Source organism: Pristiophorus japonicus, chromosome 8 (assembly GCF_044704955.1).
Source record: "Pristiophorus japonicus isolate sPriJap1 chromosome 8, sPriJap1.hap1, whole genome shotgun sequence".
Lineage (NCBI taxonomy): Eukaryota > Metazoa > Chordata > Chondrichthyes > Pristiophoridae > Pristiophorus > Pristiophorus japonicus.
In genome coordinates, this window is record NC_091984.1 from 160,616,299 (window position 1) to 160,639,515 (window position 23,217).

Consider the following 23,217-nt stretch of genomic DNA (forward strand, 5'->3'; position numbering starts at 1 on the left):
CATAGAAACATAGAAAATAGGTGCAGAAGTAGGCCATTCGGCCCTTCGAGCCTGCACCGCCATTCAAATGATCATGGCTGATCATGCAACTTCAGTACCCCACTCCTGCTTTCTCTCCATACCCCTTGGTCCCTTTAGCCCTTTAGCCGTAAGGGCCACATCTAACTCCCTTTTGAATATATCTAACGAACTGGCCTCAACAACTTTCTGTAGTAGAGAATTCCACAGGTTCACAATTCTCTGAGTGAAGAAGTCCCGGTCCTAAATGGCTTACCCCTTATCCTTAGACTGTGACCCCTGGTTCTGGACTTCCCCATGGTGGGATGTGGTGTGGGATAGATTACATGTGGCAGAGCTTTGACTAACTTGGAGTTGTGGAAGGTGGAGAATTGGAAGCCATTGGCGTAGTGGAGTCTAGAGGTGACAAAGGGGTTTCGGCGTGACAGTGTAGAAAGAGGAAGGGAAGTGGCTTAATGTGTGTGTGGGGGGGGGGGGGGAGGGAGATGGGGCGAGTGGGAGATGGGGAGAGTGGGAGATGGGGAGGAAGGGGGATGGGGAGGAAGGGGGATGGGGAGGAAGGGGGATGGGGAGGAAGGGGGATGGGGAGGAAGGGAGATGGGGAGGAAGTGAGATGGGGAGGAAGGGAGGTGGGAAGACTGGGAAAGAGGGAGATGTGGAGGGAGGGAGGCGGGGAGATTGGGAGCCATGGTGAGAGAGAGACGGGGAGATTGGGCGTCGGGAAGGGTGGGAGATGGAGGGTAGAGGGACAGTCTGGGATACAAGTCAGCAGGCAGTACTGTGAAAAGTTGTTATCAAACCTGGCAGATTAGCTTTCTCGGGATCGAACAGGTCCACCAGGCCCATTTGCTGCAGCGTGTCGGTCAGACGGAAAGAGTCTTCGACGCGGAAGCGGGGTAGCATGAGATCAACGTCCTTCACACTCAGTTTGCTGAGCCATCCCAGGATCTTCTCGTGTCCCAGCTGTCTCTCGACATCCGCCAGGTTCCCTTCTGCCGTGGGGAGAATCAGTACCATGGACACATCGTCCCCTTTGTATGGGAGCTCGATCACTTTCACCTGGTCTTCTGGGAATGAGCCAAACCGGAAGAATGCCTGTTGCTGCATCATCGGGACCTGGCAGCGGCTGTTAACCGACTTCTCGAATTCCCGTTCCAAGGTCAATTCCTTCTCAAACATGGATTTCCACAGGCCCTGCACAAACAGGTTCAAATGTTTGATAACTCTGTCTTTCAAGTTTTTACCAACAATATCTTGCATTTATATAGTGCCTCATTTACGTCCCAAGGCACTTCACAGGAGTATGAGCAGACAAAATTTCATACAAGCCACATAATGAGATATTAGTACACATGACCAAAAGCTTGGTCAAAGAGATTTAAGGAGCAACTTAATGGAGGAGAGAGGTGGAGAGGTTTAGGGAGGGAATTCCAGAGTTTAGGGCCTGAGCAGTTGAAGGCATGGCCACCAAAGATGGGGCAATGAAAATAGGGCATTACATCGGATATACAGGACAGACAAAAGGCCATTCAGCCCAACCAGTCCATGCCAGTGTTTATGCTCCATTCGAGCCTCCCGTCTTTCCTCATCTAAATCTATCAGCATAACCCTCTATTCCCTTATCCCTCATATGCTTATAACCGCCCCTTAAATACATCTACACTATTTGCTTCAACCGCCTCCTGTGGTAACAAGTTCCACATTCTCACCACTCTCTGGATAAAGAAGTTTCTTCTGAATTCCCCATTTGATTTCTTGGTGACTATCTTATATTGATGGCCCCACAAGTGGAAACATTCTCTCTGTATCCACTCTATCAAAACCTTTCCTAATTTTAAAGACCTCTATCAGGTCACCCCTCAGCCTTCCCTTTTCAGGAGAAAAGAGACCCAGCCTGTTCAATCTTTTTAGTTGCAACCTCTCAGTTCTGGCCTCACCCTTGTAAATCTTTTCCCCCCTTTCTCCAGTGTATCTATATCCTTTTTGTAATATGGTGACCAGAATTGTGCGCAGTACTCCAAGTGTGATCTATAGAAGTTTAGCATAACTTCCCTACTTTTCAATTCCAACCCTCTAGAAATAAACCCTAATGCTTGGTTTGCTTTTTATGGCTTTGTTGACCTGTGGTGCTACTTTTAGTATTGGTGTATTTGTACTCCCAGATCCCTTTGTTCCTCTACCCCACCCAGACTTGCACCCTCCAAGTAGTAAGTGACTTCCCTATTCTTCCTACGAAAATATAATACCTCACATTTATCTGAGTTGAAATTAATTTGCCAATTATATGCCCATTCTGCAAGTTTATTAATGTCCTCCTGTAATTTGTTGCAGTCCTCCTCAGTATTGTCTATCCCCCCCACCCCATCCAATTTGGTGTCATCCACAAATTTAGAAATTGTGTTTTTGATTCCAGAGTCTAAATTGTTAATATAAATTATCAACAGTGGTCCCAGCACTGATCCTTGTGGAACACCACTACCCATCTTCTGCCACTATGAATAGCTACCCTTTACCCCCACTCTCTGCTTTCTGTCTTGAAGCCAGCTAGCTATCCATTCTGCTATTTGTCCTCTGACTCTGCATTCTCTGACCTTATTCATGAGTCTATTATGTGGTTCCTTATCAAAGGCATTTTGAAAATCTAGATAAATTACATCTACTGCATTACCCTTCTCTACTCTCTCTGTTACCTCTTCAAAAAATTCAATTAGGTTGGTCATACAAGACTTTTCCTTTTGAAATCCATGCAGACTATTCATTATATTTTTGGTTTCTAGATGTTCTTCTATTTTTTCCTTTAGTAGGGATTCTATTATTTTTCCTACCACCGATATTAAGCTGATTGGTCTACAGTTCTCTGGACATGTTCTATCTCCCTTCTTAAATATCGGTATTACGTTAGCTATCCACCAGTACTCTGGCATAAAACTACATGTGTAGTAATGCCTCTGCTATCTCCTCCCTAGATTCTTTTAAAATGCACAGATGTAATCTGTCTGGACCAGGGGTATTATCCTCTTTGAGTTTGGTTAGTTTATTAATATATCTCCTCTTTTTATTTTAAATACAGTTACCTCATTATTAATCTCAACATTCAATGTCATGTTCACCTATTCTATCCCTAGTAAACACTGAAGCAAAGTAATTATTTAATATTTCTTCCATCTCTCTATTGCTGCCTGTGGTAGTATTCTGTCTATCCCTTAGTGGTCCTAGTCCCATCCTGACTTTTCTTTTTATATTGATGTGCCTGTAAAATATTTTACTATTTTGTTTTATGTTTCTTGATAATTTAATTTCATAGTTCCTCTTTGCCTTCCTAATTGTTTTTTTTTTTACTTCTCTCCTAATCTCTTTGTCTTCTCCCTTATCATGCTCTCCCCCACTGCCCATGTACTTAATGTATGCCTCTTTCCTTACCCTCAATTGTTCCCTTACGGCTTTATTCATGGATGGTGTCTCATTAGTGTTTAGCTTGTTCTCGTTTTTTTAGCAGAATATATTTTTCTTGGACTCTGTTGAACATAGTTTTAAATGTTTCCCATTGCTGTTCTACATCATTGTTTGTCAATATTGTTGTCCATTTTATTTTCCCATGTTTTATTTTCAGCCCCTCAAAATCAACTTTTCTCCAAACTATTACCTTGGTCTTCATAATACTTATATCTGTATTATATTATGGTCACTATTGCCTAGATGTTCCCCTGCTTGTACTTCTCTTAGCTGCTCTGGTTAATTCCCCATTACGAGATCCAATAGCGAATCCTCCCTTGTGGGGCTTTTCACATAGTGGGTTAGAAAGGAGTCCTGTACACATTGTAGGAACTCCATTCCCTTATCCCACTCTATCCAATTAATATCAAGGTAGTTGAAATTTATTCTATGTTTTTTCATTCATTTCCCTAATTTGTTTGCTTATTTCTTCCTCCACCTCCCTTCCACTATTAGTGGGCTGTAGACTACCCCCATTAGTGTGATTGATCCTTTATTATCTTTTATCTCTATCCACATGGATTCTATTTCTGTCTTACTGATAGCTACATCACTTTTCTCGACTGCCATTATGTTATCCCTAATAAGTACAGGGTTACTCCACCTCTCCTTTTTCCCTCTTTATATTTTCTAGATAGGTTGTACTGTTGTACCTCTCCAGTCCGGCACCCTCGTGACCTGACCGGTGCCGGAACAGAGAATTTCCCGAACCACGGGAGGTCTCGCTTACTGGTAACGGTGGACAGCGCCCGGGTTCCTGTGTCTGTGTGAGTGCATGCTGGCCACCCTCTGGGTGACTCCCTCAGCACCCATGCACGCACTCACTGACTGACAGACGCTCCCTGCCTATCGCCGAACATACTGATGGCAGCCATTGCAGCCGATGAAAACTTTAAAAAAAATGAACCCGTCATTTCCTCGGGTAATGTCGAACCACGGATGCTTCCGGATGAGAGAGTCTCGGACTGGAGAGGTACAACCTGTACCCTGCATTGTTTCATTCCCAATCCTGAATTTTCTGTAGCCATGTCTCCATAATCCCTACGATAGAATCATAGAACATTACGACACAGAAGGAAGCCGTTCGGCCCATCGTATCTGTGCCGGTCGAAAAGGAGCTATCCAGCCTAATCCCACATTCCAGCTCTGGGTCCATAGTCCTGTAGGTCACTGCTCTTTAAGTACACATCCAAGTACCTTTTAAAAAAAAAACACCCTTTCAGGCAGTGAGTTCCAAACCCCCACCATCCTCTGGGCAAAGAATTGTTTCCTCACCTCCCCTCTAAACCTTCCACCAATTACTTTAAATCTATGCCCCCTGGTTGTTGACCCCTCTGCTAAGGGAAATGGGTCCATTCTATCCTCTCTATCTAGGCCCCTCATCATTTTATACACCTCAATAAGGTCTCCCCTCAGCCTCCTCTGTTCCAAGGAAAACAACCCCAGCCTATCATAGCTAAAATTCACCAGTCCAGGCAACATCCTTGTAAATCTCCTCTGTACACTCTCTAATGCAATGACATCTTTCCTGCAATGGGTAACACATAATGGGTCTCTGTCTCTTTCTCCTCCTGGGGAATGTTATTAACTCTTAAATATCCGGCAGCAATCAAAGAGACAGAGGGGCATTGGCTGGAGACATGTGAACCCACCTTAAAGTAGATTGCATTAACGATGACCAGGGCCGTGTTGTGTGTTATCGCATCTGGAGGAATGACGTCGTTGATGTGGCCCTCGGTGTTGTTGGCCACCCAAGAGTTGATGATGTTTCTGGCTGCCTTGGGCTTTTCCTGTTACAGAAAGACTTGCATTTATATAGCACATTTTACCACTTCACGATGTCCCAAAGCCTCACAGCCAGGGAAGAATTTTTTTTTATTGAAGTGTAGCCACTGTTGTAATGTGGGAAACCAAATTGTGCACAGCAAGCTCCCACAAACAGCAGATGAGATAATGACCAGATAATCTATTTTTTTGTTATTGGTATTGATTCAGGGATCACTGTTGGCCCAGGACACCAGGGAGAATTCCCCTGCTCTTCTTTGAATAGTGGCCGCAGGATCTTTTGCATCCACCTGAGAGGAGCAGACGGGGCATCGGTTCAACGTCTCATCCAAAAGACGGCACCTCCGACAGTGCAGCACTCCCTCAGCACAGGACTTGAACCCATGACCTTCTGACTCAGCTGCTGGTAAATTGCTCCTGAAAGATCAGTTGGCCGCGGAAACTCCAGCGGGAGAGCAGCGCCTCCCCAGGGTATTCTGTCACTTTAATCACGGTGGGTGATCGGGAGAAGGATTCCCCATAAACCCAGATCTTCCCAACGAGAGAGTGAGGTGGATGAAGTTTTTCGGACCACAACATGCTCTGTGGGCTTCCTCTCCCCTGTCCCCCACCCTTCCCTACACCTCCTTCCCGTCCTCTCCCCGCCCCTCTCCTACCCCAATCCATCCCTCGACCCTCTCCTACACCTCCCTCCCCGTCCTCTCCCCACCCCTCTCCTACCCCCAATCCATCCCCTGACCCTCTCCTACACCTCCCTCCCTGTCCCCTCCCCTCACCCCCAACCCATTCCCCCGACCCTCTCCTACACCTCTCTCCCTGTCCCCTCCCCTCACCCCCAACCCATTCCCCCGACCCTCTCCTACACCTCCCTCCCTGTCCCCTCACCCCCAACCCATCCCTCGACCCTCTCCTACACCTCCCTCCCCGTCCTCTCCCCTCCCCTCCCCTTTCCTACCCCCCAACTCAACCCCTAACCCTCTCCTACACCTCCCTCCCCGTCCTCTCCCCTCCCCTCCCAACCATTACCCTCCCCACTCACTCTCTCCCCTCACTTCCCATCATCACTTCTACCTCTCTCCCTCCCCTCCTTCTTCCCTCCCCCTTCCTCCTTCTTTCACCTCTCTCCCCTCCCACAACATCTTCCCTTCCCACCCCTCCCCTCCTTCTCCTCCCTTCCCCTCCCTCCTCTCCCCTCTGTTCCTTCTCTGCCTCCCCTCCCCCTCTATTCCCCTCCTCCCCTCCCCCTCTATTCCCCACCCTCCCCCTCTATTCCTCTCCTTCCCCCTCTATTCCCCTCCCCTCCCCCTCTATTCCCCTCCCCCCTCTATTCCCCACCCTCCACTCCCCTCCCCCTCCCTCCCCCTCTATTCCCCTCCCTCCCCTCCCTTCCTCCTCTATTTCCCTCCCCTCCTCCTCTATTCCCCTCCCTCCCCCTCTATTCCGCTCCCTCCCCCTCCCCTCCTCCTCTATTCCCCTCCCCTCCTCCTCTATTCCCCTCCCCTACCCATCTCTTCCCCTCCATTCCCCTCCCCTGTATTCCCCTCCCCCTCCATTTCCCTCCCCCTCTATTCCCCTCCCTCACCTCCCCCTCTATTCCCCTCCCCCTCTATCCCCCTCCTCCCCTCCCCCTCTATTCCCCTCCTCCCCTCCCCTCTATTCCCCTCCTCCCCTCCCCCTCTATTCCCCTCCTCCCCTCCCCCTCTATTCCCCTCCTCCATCTAGTCCCCTCCATTCCCCTCCCCCTCTATTCCCCCTCCCTCACCTCCCCCTCTATTCCCTTCCCCCTCTTGCCCCCTACCCCTCTTTCCCCCCTCCCCTGCTCTATTCCCCTTCCCCCCTATTCCCCTCCCTCCCCTCCTCTATTACCCTCATCCCCCTCCCTCTCTATTCCCCTCCATCTCTCACTCTATTCCCCTCCCCCTCCCCCTCTATTCCCCTCTCCCTTCCCCTCTATTCCACTCACTCCCCTCCCCCTCTAATTCCCTCACTCCCCTCCCCCTCTATTTCCCTCACTCCCCTCCCCCTCTATTTCCCTCCCCTTCCTCTCACCTTGAAGTTGACGGGGATCAGCTTTGCTTTATACACCGCCTCGCTTATGTTCTGGAACGTTTTGTTGAAGGTCAGCGACTTGTCACCAAAGAGACGATTTGCCGACACCAGCTGCGAAGACTTGTTGGCTTTCCGGTACAGCCGGCAATTGAGTTTGGCAAAGAAGTAGTGCACTTGGTCTGAGGTCTTCTCCGTGATGGTGTCAAATTTAAAGACCTGCAGAGGGAGGGAGGGAGTGAGTGAGTGAGTGAGGGAGGGACAGAGGGAGTGAGTGAGTGAGGGACAGAAGGAGTGAGGGAGTGAGGGAGAGGAGAGGGAGTGAGGGACAGAGGGGAGGGAGTGAGGGACAGAGGGGAGGGAGTGAGGGACAGAGGGGGGAGTGAGGAACAGAGGGAGGGAGTGAGGGACAGAGGGAGCAAGTAAGGGAGGGAGGGAGTGAGTGATGAACAGAAGGAGGGAGGGAGGGACAGAGGGAGGGAGGGAGGGATGGAGGGAGGGAGCGGGTTGGAAAAACTATTGAGACTGCCCTTGTAACAACGCTATGGGGATACCAGCTCGGGAGCGGCCAATCTCCTTCACCCCACGATATTCCCCACCATACCCCTTTCTGCCATGGTCTGACGGGGGCTTCACTCAGCTACACAGCCCTGGAATGTCCCAGGTCCAGTTCCTGGCCTCAATCAAGGCGGCAGAAGGGACTCTGCGATTGGTGTCAAGTGTCTCTGCTTTAGGAAAGGGGAGCTGGGGGTGAGGAAAAGATTTGGCCAAAGTTACCCGTGTCTGACCCCTATCTCTGTAACCTCCTCAAGCTCCACAACCCTCCGAGATATCTGTGTTCCTCCAATTCTGGCCTTTTGTACATCCCTGATTATAATCACTCAAGCATCGGTGGCCGTGACTTCTGTTGCCTGGACCCCATGCTCTGGAACTCCCTGCCTAAACCTTTCCACCTCTCTACATCTCGTTCATCATTTAAGACGCTCCTTAAAACCTACCTCTTTGACCAAGCTTTTGGTCACCTGTCCTAATATCTCCTTGTAGTGTCAGCTGTGGCTCAGTGGGCAGCACTCTCACCTCTGAGCCAAAAGGTTGTGGGTTTAAGTCCCACTCCAGGAACTTGAGCACATAAATCTAGGCTGACACTTCAGTGCAGTGCTGAGGGAGTGCTACACTGTTGGAGGTGCTATCTTTCGGATGAGATGTTAAACAGAGTCTGCTCTCTCAGGTGGATATAAAAGATCCTACAGTACTATTTTGAAGAAGAGCAGAGGAGTTATCCCCGATATCCTGGCCAATGTTTATCCCTCAATCAACATAACAAAAAAAAAAATTATCTGGTCATGATCACATTGCTGTTTGTGGGAGCTTGCTGTGCGCAAATTGGCTGCCGCGATTCCCACATTACAACAGTGACTATACTCCAAAAGTACTTCATTGGCTGTGAAGTGCTTTGAGACGTCCGGTGATCATGAAAGGCGCTATATAAATGCAAGTCTTTTTTTCTTCTATGTGGCTTGGTGTTAAATGTTGTTTTGTGACACTCCTGTGAAGTGCCTTGGGGCATTTTACGACCACTTTCAGCCAGGACCCTGGAGGTTTGTCCACGTGCTCGCCCCATCTTCCACACACCGGGTGACCAAGGTTAACAGGGTGGGGGGGGGGGGTGGGGGAATTATCAGGAAAGATTGAGCAGGTCTGGGCTCTCCTCTCTGGAAAAGGTTATCATAGAATCATAGAAATATACAGCACGGAAGGAGGCCATTTTGGCCCATCGTGTCCAGGCCACCCGACAAAGAGCTACCCAGCCTAATCCCACTTTTCAGCTCTGGGTCCGTAGCCCTGTGGGTTACGGCACTTCAAGTGCACATCCAAGTACTTTTTAAATGTGGTGAGGGTTTCTGCCTCTACCACCCTTTCAGGCAGTGAGTTCCAGACCCCCACCACCCTCTAGGTGAAGAAATTTCCCCTCAAATCCCCTCTAAACCTTCTACCAATTACTTTAAATGTATTCCCCCTGGTTGTTGACCCCTCTGCTAAGGGAAATAGGTCCGTCCTATCCACTCTATCTAGGCCCCTCATAATTTTATACACCTCAATAAGGACTCCCCTCAGCCTCCTCTGTTCCAAAGAAAACAACCCCAGCCTATCCAATCTTTCCTCATAGCTAAAATTCTCCAGTCCAGATAACATCCTGGAAAATCTCCTCTGTACCCTCTCTAGTGCAATCACATCTTTCCTGTAATGTGGTGACCAGAACTGCACGCAGTACTCTAGCTGTCGCCTAACCAGTGTTTTATACAGTTCAAGCATAACCTCCCTGATCTTGTATTCTATGCCTCAGCAAGTATTCCGTATGCCTTCTTAACCACCTTATCTACCTGGTCTGCTACCTTCAGAGATCTGTGGACCACCACTCTAAGGTCCCTCTGTTCCTCTGTACTTTTTAGTGTCCGACCATTCAATGTGTATCTACCACAGACCCAATCCACACCCGGACTGGGGTCAAGCAGGGCTGCGTCATCGCGCCAACTCTCTTCTCGATCTTTCTTGCTGCAATGCTCCACTGTAGAAGCAGTGGGAACCTCTTCAACCTTCGTCGTCTCCAGGTTAGATCCAAGGCCGTCCCATCCTCTGTCATCGAACTACAGTACGTGGACGACGCTTGCGTTTGCGCACATTCAGAGGCCGAACTCCAAGCCATCGTCAACACCTTCACCGAGGCGTACAAAAGCATGGGCCTTACATTAAACATCCGTAAGATAAAGATCCTCCACCAACCTGACCCCGCCACACAGCACTGCCCCCCCAGTCATCCAGATCCACGGCACGGCCTTGAACAATGTGGACCATTTCCATACCTCGGGAGCCTATTATCAACAAGGGCAGACATCGACAATGAGGTTCAACACCACCTCCAGTGCGCCAGCGCAATCTTCGGTCGCCTGAGGAAGAGAGTGTTCGAAGATCAGGCCCTCAAATCTGGCACGAAGCTCATGGTCGACAGGGCTGTAGTGATACCCGCCCTCCTGTATGACTCAGAGATGTGACCCATATACAGTAGACACCTCAAATCACTGGAGAAATACCACCAAAAATGTCCCTGCAAGATACTGCAAATCCCCTGGGAGGAGAGACACACCAATGTCAGTGTTCTCAATCAGGTCAAAATCCCCAGCATTGAAGCACTGACCACACTTGACCAACTCCGTTAGGCAGGCCACATTGTCCGCATACCTGACATAAGACATAAGAACATAAGAATTAGGAATTAGCCCCTCGAGCCTGCTCCGCCATTCAATAAGATCATGGCTGATCAAGACTCCCAAAGCAAGCGCTCTACTCGGAACTCCTATACGGCAAGCGAGCCCCAGGTGGGCAGAGGAAACGTTACAAGAACACCCTCAAAGCCTCCCTGACAACATCCCCACTGACACCTGGAAGTCCCTGGCCAAAGACCGCCCTAAGTGGAGGAAGTGCATCCGAGAGGGCGCTGAACACCTCGAGTCTCATCGCCGAGAGCATGCAGAAACCAAGCGCAGGCAGCGGAAAGAGCGTGCGGCAAACCAGTCCCACTCACCCCTTCCCTCAACGACTATCTGTCCCACCGGTGACAGAGACTGTAATTCCTGTATTGGACTGTTCAGTCACCTGAGAACTCACTTTCAGAGTGGAAACAAGTCTTCCTCGATTCCTAGGGACTGCCTGTGATGATGATTCCCTTGCCTTGTTAATCCTCCCCAAATGCATTAGCTCACACTGCTCCGGATTGAATTCCATTTGCCACTGTTCTGGTTAGTTCATTGATATCTTCCTGCAGTTTACAGCTTTCTTCTTCATTATGAACCACACAGCTGATTTTAGTATCATCTGCAAACTTCTTAATCATACTCCCTATATTCAAGTCTAAATCATTGATATATACCACAAAAAGCAAGGGACCCAGCACTGAGCCCTGCGGAACCCCACTGGAAATCATTGATAGATACCAGAGAGACTGAGAGGCGATCTAGTGGAGGAATGAAAGAAAGACTTGCATTTATATAGCGGCTTGCACAACCTCTGAACATCCCACAGTGTTTTACAGCCAATGAAGTCCTTTTGGAATGTAGTCGCTGTTGTAATGTGTGAAACGCAGCAGCCAATTTGTGCACAGCAAGCTCCCACACACAGCAATGCGATAAATGATCAGTTAGTCTGTTTTACTGCTATTGGTTGAGAGATTAATATTGTCCCAGGACCCTGCTCTTCTTCAAAATAGTGCCATGGGATCTTTCACATCCATTTGAGAGGGCAGATGGGGCCTCGGTTTAACGACTCATCCAAAAGATAGTACCTCCGACAGTGCAGCACTCCCTCAGTACTGCCCCTCCGACAGTGCAGCACTTCCTCAGTACTGCCCATCCGACAGTTCAGCACTCCCTCAGTACTACCCCTCTGACAGTGCAGCACTCCCTCTGTACTGCCCCTCTGACAGTGCAGCGCTCCCTCAGTACTGCCCCTCTGACAGTGCAGCACTCCCTCTGTACTGCCCCTCCGACAGTGCTGCGCTCCCTCAGTACTTGCCCCTCCGACAGTGCAGCATTCCCTCAGTACTACCCCTCCGACAGTGCAGCGTTCCCTCAGTACTGCCACTCTGACAGTGCTGCGCTCCCTCAGTACTTCCCTCAGTACTACCCCTCCGACAGTGCAGCGTTCCCTCAGTACTGCCACTCTGACAGTGCTGCGCTCCCTCAGTACTTGCCCCTCCGACAGTGCAGCACTCCCTCAGTACTGCCCCTCCGACAGTGTGGCACTCCCTCAGTAATGAGGTTTGTGTGGAGTATGAAGTCTGGCATTAACCAGTTGGTGGACTGTACGAAAAGCCTGTTTGTGTGGTGTAGATTCGAGGGGAATAATTGTAACTTTGTGTGATAATGTGCACCCCTCCCAATTGTTATTTCCTTTCCCGAGACTCCTCGTGCCCCGGAGAGCATTTGCGAGCACACACCTCCATCAGCTGCCGCAAGGTGTCCCCACATGCTCCCAGTTTGGTCATGGCAAAAGCTGTGGAGATGCTCAGGGGCGATATGAAGATGTTGTCCCCGTTGGACTTCAAGATGGCAAGGCGTTTGTAAAAATCGACGGCGAATCTGCTGTTGGCCTTGGACAGCTCCCAGACCCGTGGGTTGGTGTTCTCGGGAAGCCTCTTGGCTTTCGGCTGCGGCACTGCCCCTCCAGCCTCTGGCCCCAGGACCTTCTTGTCTGGAGGACGATAGACGCACATGGGTTGTCCCGGGATGTCCTTGAGTTTGGTGTTGCAGTGGGACAGACTGTCATCATGAGAAGGGGTCGGGTCTATTGCCCTCACTACCGCTGCACAGAGGAACAAAGCGAGGAGGCTCATCCTGGAGGGGGAGAAACAGCCCGTTAGTGTGGGGCAGATAATTGGTTTCAGTGATGTTTTAGGAGCTTTAATTAAGCGGTTCCTTAACACAGTAAAAGAAAGACTTGCATTTATTATCACGGCTTTCACAACCTCAGGACATCCCAAAGCGCTTTACAGTGAAAGTCAAATACTTTTGAAGTTTCGTCACTGTTGCAATGTAGGATACGCGACAGCTAATTTTCACACTGCAAGTCCACAGACTTGAGCACAAAATCCAGGCTGACACCCCAGTGCAGTACTGCGGGAGTGCTGCACTGTCGGAGGTGCCATCTTTCAGGTAAGACATTAAACCGCAGCGAGTGACTCATCTCCTGACTCCCCAAAGCCTTTTCACCATCTACAAGGCTCAAGTCAGGAGTGTGATGGAACACTCTCCACTTGCCTGGATGAGTGCAGCTCCAACAACACTCAAGAAGCTCGACACCATCCAGGACAAAGCAGCCCGCTTGATCGGCACCCCATCCACCACCTTCAACATTCACTCCCTCCACCACCGGCGCACCGTGGCTGCAGTGTGTACCATCTACAGGATGCACTGCAGCAACTCACCAAGGCTTCTTCGACAGCACCTCCCAAACCCGCGACCTCTACCACCTAGAAGGATAAGGGCAGCAGGCGCATGGGAACACCATCACCTCCAAGTTCCCCTCCAAGTCACACACCATCCTGACTGGAAATATATCGGCCGTTCCTTCATCGTTGCTGGGTCACAATCCTGGAACTCCCTCACTAACAGCACTGTGGGAGCACCTTCACCACACGGACTGCAGCGGTTCAAGGCGGCTCATCACCACCTTCTCAAGGGCAGTTAGGGATGGGCAATAAATGCCCACATCCCAGGTACAAATAAAAAACCCAACGCCCCATCCGACTGTTATGGTGGACATAAAAGATCCCACAGCACTATTTCAAAGAGCACAGCAATTAAATAACAATGAGATCATTTGTTTTAGTGATGTTTGTTGAGGGATAAATCTCCCCAGGGCATCGGGGTGAAGTCCCCAGCTCTTTGGCGAAGTACTGCTGTGGGATCTTTTACATTCACCCGAGTGGGCAGAAGGGCCTCGGTTTAACATCTGCCCTCTCAGAAAACCAGGGATGTGCAAGAAGCCAGAATTGGAGGAGTGCACAGATCTCAGAGGGTTGTAGAGCTGGTGGAGGTTAAAGAGATAGGGAGGGGTGAGGCAGTGGAGAGATTTGAAAACAATGATGAGAATTTTAACATTGAGGTATTGCCGGACCAGGAGCCGATGTAGGTCAGTGAGAATAGGGGCTGATAGGTGAGCGGGACACAGGCAGCAGAGTTTTAGGTGAGATCAAGTTTACCGGAGAGTGCAAGGTAGGAGGCCGGCCAGGAGTGCATTGGAATAGTCGATTCTGGAGGTAATAAAGACGTGGATGAAGATTTCAGCAGCGGATAAGCTGGGGCAGGGGTGGAGTCGGATGACATTATGGAGGTGGAAGTAGGCAGTCTTGGTGATGGAGAGGATTTGGAGTCAGAATCCCATCTCGGGGTCAAAAAGGACACCAAGAGTGCGACCAGTCTGGTTCAGCCTCAGAGAGTGGCCATGGAGGGTGTTGGAGGCGGTGGCTAGGGAACACAGTTTGTGGCGGGGACTGAAGACAATGGCTTTGGTCTTCCCAATATTTAGTTGGAGGGAATTTCTGCTCATCCAATACTGCAACATGTATGGGGACTGGGGCATGAAAGGTGGAGGTGAGAGTGTGATTGAGCAGATCAGTAGCTGCAGAAATGTGGTGGTGAATGGAGGACCAGAGGCCGGACGGTTCGGAATTTGAAAGTGCCGTAGTAAGAGACGTGGGAGAGATTACTTTTTCCGGGACGGACACAGAGGAAGTGGGGTTAGGAGGGGGAAGGGTGGTGTGGGTCAAAAGCGATTGCGTTATCTTCGATTGAGTAGCGAGGCCACGTGAGACAGCATGGTTGAGGGGGTGGCCTTGAGTATGGGTAGAGGAGTTTATACGGAGGGAGAGATTGAGGAAGGAGGGCAGTGAACTCGGAGGAGAGAGAGTGTAATGAGTTGAGATGGAGATTGAAATCCTCGAGGATAAGGAGTTGTTCGCTGCAGAGGCTGAAGGAGGAAAGCAGCGATAACTCCGTGAGAAACTTGACTTGGTACTGGAGGGGGGGGAATAGAGAATGAGGATTTAATAAGAGAGGCGAGAGGGGTGAAATAAGGTGAGATGCTCAAAGGAGAAGGTGCCAGATGTTGGGGGACCGAGCAAGGTGTGATTTGCTGTTAAGGGCCATACCGTCACCTCAGTGCTCTGGGAGGTAAGCCAGATGACAAAGCTTCATTTAGGGGGCAGGGTGTCATCACACATCAGACAGGTTTCCATCAAGACCATGATGTCGATGCAATCACTCACAATAAGCTCATGGATGGCAAGGGCCTTGTTCACAGGTGAACGGACATTAATGGACAGCCTTTCATGACCTCAGAACATGACAAAGCACTTTACAGCCAATCACTTCTGAAATGTCATCACCGTTTTGTCGGGAAATGTCAACCTGCACACAGGAAGATCCCACAAACAAGTTGTTCTGGCTGAGGGCCTTGTGCGGTGTCAGGGGAATTCTGTAGAGTACAACAATTTACAGCAGACAATGCTACTGTCTATATAGGCAGCCTGGGCAACAGTCAAAGAGCACAATCAGGCCTCTCACCCACCCTCAGGCCTCACACCATACCCACCCCCAGGCCTCGCCCCCAGACCCAGGCCTCACACCACACCCACCCCCAGGCCTCACCCCCAGATCCAGTCCTCACACCACACCCAGGCCTCACACTACACCTACCCCCAGGCCTCACCCCCAGACCCAAGCCTCAAACCACACCTATCCCCAGGCCTCACATCACACCCACCCTCAGGCCTCAGACCACACCTACCCTCAGGCCTCACCCCCAGACCCAGGCCTCACACAACACCAACCCCCAGGCCTCGCACCACACCCAGCCCCAGACCTCACACCACACCCAGGCCTCACACCACACCCACCCCCAGACCTCACACTACACTTGGACCCAGGCCTCACACCACACCCACCCCCCCAAGCCTCACACTCAGACCCAAGCCTCACCCCCACCCCCAGGCCTCACACTACATCTGGACCCAGGCCTCAACACCACCCCCAGGCCTCACACTACAACTGGACCCAGGCCTCACACCCACCCCCAGGCCTCACACTACACCTGGACCCAGGCCTCACACTACACCTGGACCCAGGCTTCACGCCCAGACCCAGGCCTCACACCCAGATCCTGGCCCCAGTTGCCCTGAGAAACCAGTGCTGATCCTTCCCCTTGAACCAATATAGCTGTTTGATACAACTGAGTGTCTCGCTAGTCCACTTCAGAGATCAGTTAAGAGTCTATCACATTGGTGTGGGACTGGAGTCACGTATAGGCCAGACCAGGTAATGATGGCAGGTTTCCTTTCCTAAAGGACATTGGTGAATCAGTTGGGTTTTTCCGACAATACAACAGCTTCATGGTCACTTTAACTGAGATCAACTTTTTATTTCCAGATTGTTTTTTAAACTGAATTCCAATTCTCAAACTGCCCTGGTGGGTTTGGAACCCATGTTTCTCTGAATTACAACTCCCTACCGTGGCTCAGTCATATCACTGTTGCCTCTGAGTCAGAAGGTTATGGGTTCAAGTCCAACTCCAGAGGCTTGTGCATAACTAAGCCTGAAAACCGCAAATGTAATGCCCCCATTTAAAAAAGAGGCAGACAAAAAACAGAAAACTATGGACCAGTTAGCCTAACATCTGTGGTTGGGAAAATGCTGGAGTCCATTATTAAGGAAGCAGTAGCAGGACATTTGGAAAAGCATAATTCAATCAAGCAGAGTCAGCATGGTTTTGTGAAAGGGAAATCATGTTTGACTTATTTGCTGGAGTTCTTTGAGGATGTAACAAGCAGGATTGATTAGGGGGAATCAGAGAATGTGGTGTATTTGGATTTCCAAAAAGCATTTGATAAGGTGCCACATAAAAGGCACATGATAAAAGTTCACAGGGTTGGTGATAATATATTAGCATGGATAGAAGATTGGCTAACTAACAGAAAACAGAGAGTCGGGATAAATGGATCATTTTCCGATTGGCAATCAGTAACTAGTGGTGTGCCGCAGGGATCGGTGCTGGGTCCTCAACTATTTACAATCTATATTAATGACTTAGATGAAGGGATGGAGTGTAATGTAGCCAAGTTTGTTGATGATACAAAGATGGATGGGAAAGCAAGTTGTGAGGAGGACACAAAGAATCTGCAAAGGGATATAGACAGGCTAAGTGAGTGGGCAAAAATTTGGCAGATGAAGTATAATGTGGGAAAATGTGAGGTTATCCACTTTGGCAGAAATAATAGAAAAGCAAATTATAATATAAATGGAGAAAAATTGCAAAGTGCTGCAGTACAGAGAGACCTGGGGGTCCTTGTGCCTTGAAACACAAAAAGTTAGTATGCAGGTACAGCAAGTGATCAGGAAGGCAAATGGAATGCTGGCCTTTATTGCAAGGGGGATAAAGTATAAAAGCAGAGAACTCCTGCTACAACTGTACAGGGTATTGGTGAGGCCACACCTGGAGTACTGTGTACAGTTTTGGTCTCTGTATTTAAGGAAGGATGTACTTGCATTGGAGGCTGGTCAGAGGAGGTTCGCTAGGTTGATTCCGGAGATGAAAGGGTATACACATTAAGCAGCAAGCCACCTAATAGTGTAGATGAACAAAGGGACCTTGGAGTGCTTGTCCACAAATCCCTGAAAGTAGCAGGCCAGGTGGATAAGGTGGTTAAGAAGGCATATTGAATGCTTGCCTTTATTGGCCGAGGCATAGAATACAAAATGCTTAAATTGTATAATACTCTGGTTAGGTCACAGCTGGAATACTGCGTGCAGTTCTGGTCGCCGTATTATAAGAAGGGTGTGATTGCATTAGAGGGTGCAGAGAAGATTTACTAAGATGCTGCCTGGAATGGAGAATCTTAGCAATGAGGACAGATTGGATAGGCTGGGTTTGTTCTCATTGGAACAGAGGAGGTTGAGAGGAGACCTCCTTGAGGTGTACAACATTTTGAGGGGCCTGGATATAGTGGAGAGCAAGGGCGTATTCCATTGGTGGAGGGGTCAATTACGAGGGGCATAGTTTTAAGGTGGTTGGTGGAAGGTTCAGAGGGAATTTGGGGGGTGGGGGGCTTCTTCACGCAGAGGGTTGTAGGGGTCCGGAACTCATCGCCTGGAAGGGTGGTGGATGCAGAAACCCTCACCACTTTTAAAAGGTGCGTGGATGGGCACTTAAAGTGCAGTAACCTGCAGGGTTACGGATCTAGAGCTAGTAATTGGGATTAGACTGGATAACCTCTTGTTGGCGGGCGCAGATACGATGGTAAGTACTGCAGGGAATCGAATACGGCTAGGGTGATCTCCTGGACTAGTTTCGATCGCCTGGATGGGTCAGAGAGGAATTTTCCCAGATTTTTTTCTCCCTAAATTGGTCTGGGTTTTTATCTGGTTTTTGCCTCTCCCAGGAGGTCACATGGGCTCCGGTTAGGGTGGAGTGTAGAATGTTTCATTATAGGTGTGTCGCAGTTGTGTGAGGCGGACTGGTTGGGCCGGGTGCTCTTTACCTTTCCGCCATTGTTCATTGTTCACAGGTTTATATATAAACTTCAGGGCTGCTGACCAAAGGCCGTGCGGCTCTTTGTTGGCCGGCGCGGACACAATGGGCTGAAATGGCCTCCTTCTGCGCTGTAAATTTCTATGTTTCTATGAGGGGGTTGACTTATGAACATAGATTGAGTAGGTTGGGCCAATACTCATTGGAGTTCAGAAGAATGAGAGGTGATCTTATTGAAACTTATAAGATAATGATGGGGCTCGACAAGGTGGATGCAGCGAGGATATTTCCACTCATAGGGGAAACTAAAACTAGGGGCCATAATCTCAGAATAAGGGGCTGCCCATTAAAAACTGAGATGAGGAGAAATTTCTTCTCTCAGAGGGTTGTAAATCTGTGGAATTCTCTGCCCAGGAGAGCTGTGGAGGCTGGGTCATTGAATATATTTAAGGTGGAGATAGACAGATTTTTGAGCAATAAGGGAGTAAAGGATTATGGGGAGCGGGCAGGGAAGTGGAACTGAGTCCATGATCAGATCAGCCATGATCTTATTGAATGGCGGAGCAGGTTCGAGGGGTCAAATGGCTGACTCCTGCTCCTATTTCTTATGTTCTTATGTTCATAAAAGTCCAGGCTGACACTCCAGTGCAGTGTTGGGGGAGCGTTGACTGTCGGAGGTGCCGACTTTCGGATGAGATGTTAAACCGAGGCCCCATCTGCTTTTTCAGGTTGTTGGAAAAGATCCCATGGCACACTTGAAGAAGAGCAGGGAAGTTCTCCCCGGTGTCCTGGTAAATATTTATCACTCAATCCACATCACTAAAACAGATTATCTGATCATTATCACATTGCTGTTTGTGGGAGCTTGCTGTGCACAAATTGGCTGCCCCGTTTCCCACATTACTGCAGTGACCACACTCCAAAAGTACTTCATTGGCTGTAAAGCGCTTTGAGGTGTCTGGTGGTCGTGAAAGGCGCTATATAAATGCATTTTCCTTCTTTTTCTTTAGTCCAGTATATAACCTCTACAAATGCCAGTTCCTGCATCACTGTTTTACAGAATGTAAAGGAAAAAGTATTGCATTTATATAGCTCCTGATCCCAACCTCTCCCGATCCCTCCCTCACCCAATCCCCTCCTCACCCGATCCCATCCTCACCCGATCCTTTCCTCACTCGATCTCTCCCTCACCCGATCCCTTCCTCGCCCGATCTCTTCCTCGCTCAATCCCCTCCTAACCCGATCCTATCTTCTCCCGATCTCTTCCTCTCCTGAACCTTTCCTCACTCGATCCCTTCCTCACCCGATCCTTTCCTCACCCGATCCCTCTCGTGCCCACTCTGCTCCTGCCTTCGCCAGGTGTCCACACGAGGATCCTTTCCAGCATGGGTCGCTGGAACCTGGACCCACGCTGGGTTTTATTCCCTAGCTGTAGATTGTTGGGTGGTGGGGAGCTGGGGGGGCGGGTAGGCAACAGGACAGGACTGGGGCCCACCCTGATATTCCTTCAACACCAGCAGGGACCAGCTAACCCACCAGCAATTGCCGACTGAAACCTGGCCCCGGGCACCGAGCCACCACAGAGCTTTCAATTCACAAATATCGCCGCAGGCCTGCGGGAATGTTGGGAAATCATTCTCCAGACCCTTTCGCTTTTCCTCACACTTCTACCTTTCTCCCTCAACATTATTAGTGTTAAACTGGGAATAGAATTTCAGCTACCTACCTGTGAAAGCTCTGTCCAATCTCACTCCTCTGGTAATGTTTCAAAATGGAATGGTGAATAGCTTCTGAAATTAAAAAGCTCAGAAAACAGCGCACAAGCACACAGGTCAATGGTTGCGAGGCTGTCGAGATTACCAAATCTGTGCAAACTGGAACAGCCAATGGCAGCCTCACTGAAGCTCCATAACAAACAGGTCTCAACCTGTACTTAACCCTTGGGACTTGCTTCTTTGAACTTTCCTCTCCCTGTCCTTTCGTCATTCCAAATAATAGGGGAGGCATAAAGGCGGGAGGGGCTTTTGAAACCCTGCAAAAGAATGAGCTAAGAGTAGGCAACAGTATGATGAGTCTTGGTTTGTTGTTTGATGGCAGCTCTCTTGCCTCTGGGTCCAAAGGTCGTGGGTTCGAGTCTCACTCCAGGGACCTGAGCACATAATGCAGGCTGACACTCCCAGTGCAGTGCTGAGTTCCGCTGCACTGTCGGAGGTGCCGTCTTTCAGATGAGACGTTAAACAGAGGCCCCGTCTGCTCTCTCAGGTGAGTTGGAAGAAGAGCAGGGGAGTTCTCCCCAGTGCCCTGGCCAATATTTATTCCTCAACCAACATCACCAGAACAGGTTATCTGGCCATTTATTTCACTCCTGTGTATGGGAGCTTGCTTGTGCGCAAATTTGCTGCCGTGTTCCCTACATTACAGCAGTGACTACACTCCAAAAGTACTTCATTGGCTGTAAAGCGCTTTGGGATGTCCTGAGGTGGTAAAAGGCGCTTTAGAAATGCAAGTTCTTCAAGATGGGCCGGATTTTGCTGCAGCAAAGCATCTCACTGCGTGTGCCCTGAGTTAGACGTGCCCCTGCGCCCTTCAGCTCAAAGATGTTTTACTCACAAAGTTGGTGAAAGTGTGAGCTGATAACGGCGCGGCAAGGGAAACAGGGCATCTGGGACCTGAGTGTGTAGGGCAAGCAACACATGCAATTTAAGGATTAGGGAAATAAACAGCGAGCGGAGCGAGAAGGGGGTGAATTAAAAGGGATGAAATCAGGTATAGAAAGAGAAATCAAGGGAGGGGAAGAAAGATTGGATTGAGAGAGAGAGAGAGAGAAAGAGTCAGAAAGAAAAAGTAAGATTTTTAAATTTGACATTGATAAAATCTCCAACAATTCACTACCTGAAGGAATGAGACTCCACACTTCTAATTGTTCATTTTCTGGGCCAGAGGGGTTGATTAGCAATTATCATGTCGTTAACAGGGTAGGTACGTTGATAATTACTAGACTTAACTTTCTGCGGCGAGTTTAATGGGCAATTAATGTGCAAATACAGAAACTTCACGAAAGTCACTGGGTGGTTAAGGGCGAGATGCCATTTCTTGAAGCTAAAGGCACAAATCGTTCAGCAACTTGTGCCGATTGATAATTCCCAGGGTATCTCTCCCTCGCCACCAGCTGCTGGCCAATTTACACATTAATAACGGCAAGCATCATTCACACGCTGTCACTTTTACAGCACTTTCTGTCCCATTGTTTATTTCAGTGAGGATGGAGAGAGGAGGAATTGTGTGTAGGATGAGCTATTTGGAGGCTTCGAAAAATGAGAAGGAAGCATGGACCATTGTCCTATCAATAAAATAGAGGGTCAAAAATGGAGAGTGATCATCTGACAGAAGTTGCGGTTTGCTTTGTATCCAGCAATATGAGAGGTGCTGGATGAGCCTCTTCAGAATTGTGAATAGGGTTCATGTCTTACAAAGTATTTACAGCACAGAAACAGGCCATTTGGCCCAACAGATCCATGCCAGTGGATGGCCTTGCGCTTTACAGAAGTTTCTGCGCCATTAATAAAAGAAAGACTTGCATTTATATAGCACCTTTCACGACCAACGGACGTCTCAAAGCGCTTTACAGCCAATGAAGTACTTTTGGAGTGTAGTCGCTGTTGTAATGTAGGAAACACGGCAGCCACGTTGCGCACAGCAAGCTGCCAGACACAGCAATGTGATAATGACCAGATAATCTGTTTTTGTTATATTGATTGAGGGATAAATATTGGCCCAGGACACCGGGAATAGCTCCCCTGCTATTCTTCGAAATAGTGCCATGGGATCTTTTATGTCCACCTGAGAGGGCAGACAGGGCCTCGGTTTAACGTCTCATCCAAATGACGGCACCTCTGACAGTGCAGCACTCCCTCAGCACTGCACTGGAGTGTCAGCCTAGATTTATGTGCTCAGGTCCCTGGAGTGGGACTTGAACCCACAACCTTCTGACTCAGAGGCGAGTGTGCTACCCACTGAGCCCCAGCTGACACAGAAACAAGTGCCTGGCACAAAAGAAGAAACCAAAATTGTTGTAACGCATCTTTGGCAATGGAGGAGATGAGGGAATCCCAGTTAAGATCAGAGGAGATGGTGAGGCCAAGAAAGTTGCTAGAGGAAGCAGAGCTAAGGCCGGAGCAGGTCAGAGCTGTTTGCTGCTGGTTAGATGTACGAGAAAGATGACAAACTGTGTCTTTGAGCAATTGAAAGAAAGCAGATACCATTGCCTCACTGAAGAGCAAGGGGTGATTCAACCTTTGCACATAGCGAGGAATGCCTGGTCTGAAGGAACTCGATGATTGCTGAGTGGAGTTGTCTGCAAACAACATAGTAACACATCCCAAGGTGCTTCATAGGAGCGTTATCGAACAAAATTTGACACCGAGCCACATAAGGAGACATTGGACAGGGACCAAAATTTTGGTCAAATATGGTTTTAAGAAGCTTCTTAAAGGAGGAGAGAGAGGTAGAGAGGCAAAGAGGGTTAGAGAGGGAATTCAGAGCTTAGGGCCCAGACACGGCCACCAGTGGTGGAACAATTAAAATTGGGGATGCACAAGAGGCCAGAATTGGAGGAGCGTAGAGATCGTGGAGGGTTGTCGTCCTTGAGATGGTGAGGGGTGAGGACATGGAGGGATTTGAACACAAGGATGATCATTTTAAAATTGAGGACAGAACGTGGACAAGAATAAGGAATAGTAAAAGGACTGATGCGGAGTCCCAGGTCAACTCTTAGTGGTGGGGAAATGTTCAGAAGGTATT

The 23,217-nt window shown here is 49.2% G+C and overlaps 1 protein-coding gene across 1 annotated transcript in view; it reads right to left on the reverse strand.

Moving 5' to 3' along the window:
• The window catches only part of serpinc1 (serpin peptidase inhibitor, clade C (antithrombin), member 1), a 74,161-nt gene that overhangs the window by 20,932 nt on the left and 30,012 nt on the right, over positions 1–23,217 (reverse strand). Inside the window, exons 2-5 of the mRNA XM_070887478.1 lie at positions 12,332–12,728; positions 7,345–7,560; positions 5,163–5,300; positions 819–1,212 (exon numbers count right to left, since the gene is read on the reverse strand). Coding sequence (XP_070743579.1) covers positions 819–1,212; positions 5,163–5,300; positions 7,345–7,560; positions 12,332–12,727 — 1,144 coding nt within the window. The 5' untranslated portion in view covers position 12,728. The remainder of the gene's footprint in view (positions 1–818; positions 1,213–5,162; positions 5,301–7,344; positions 7,561–12,331; positions 12,729–23,217) is intronic.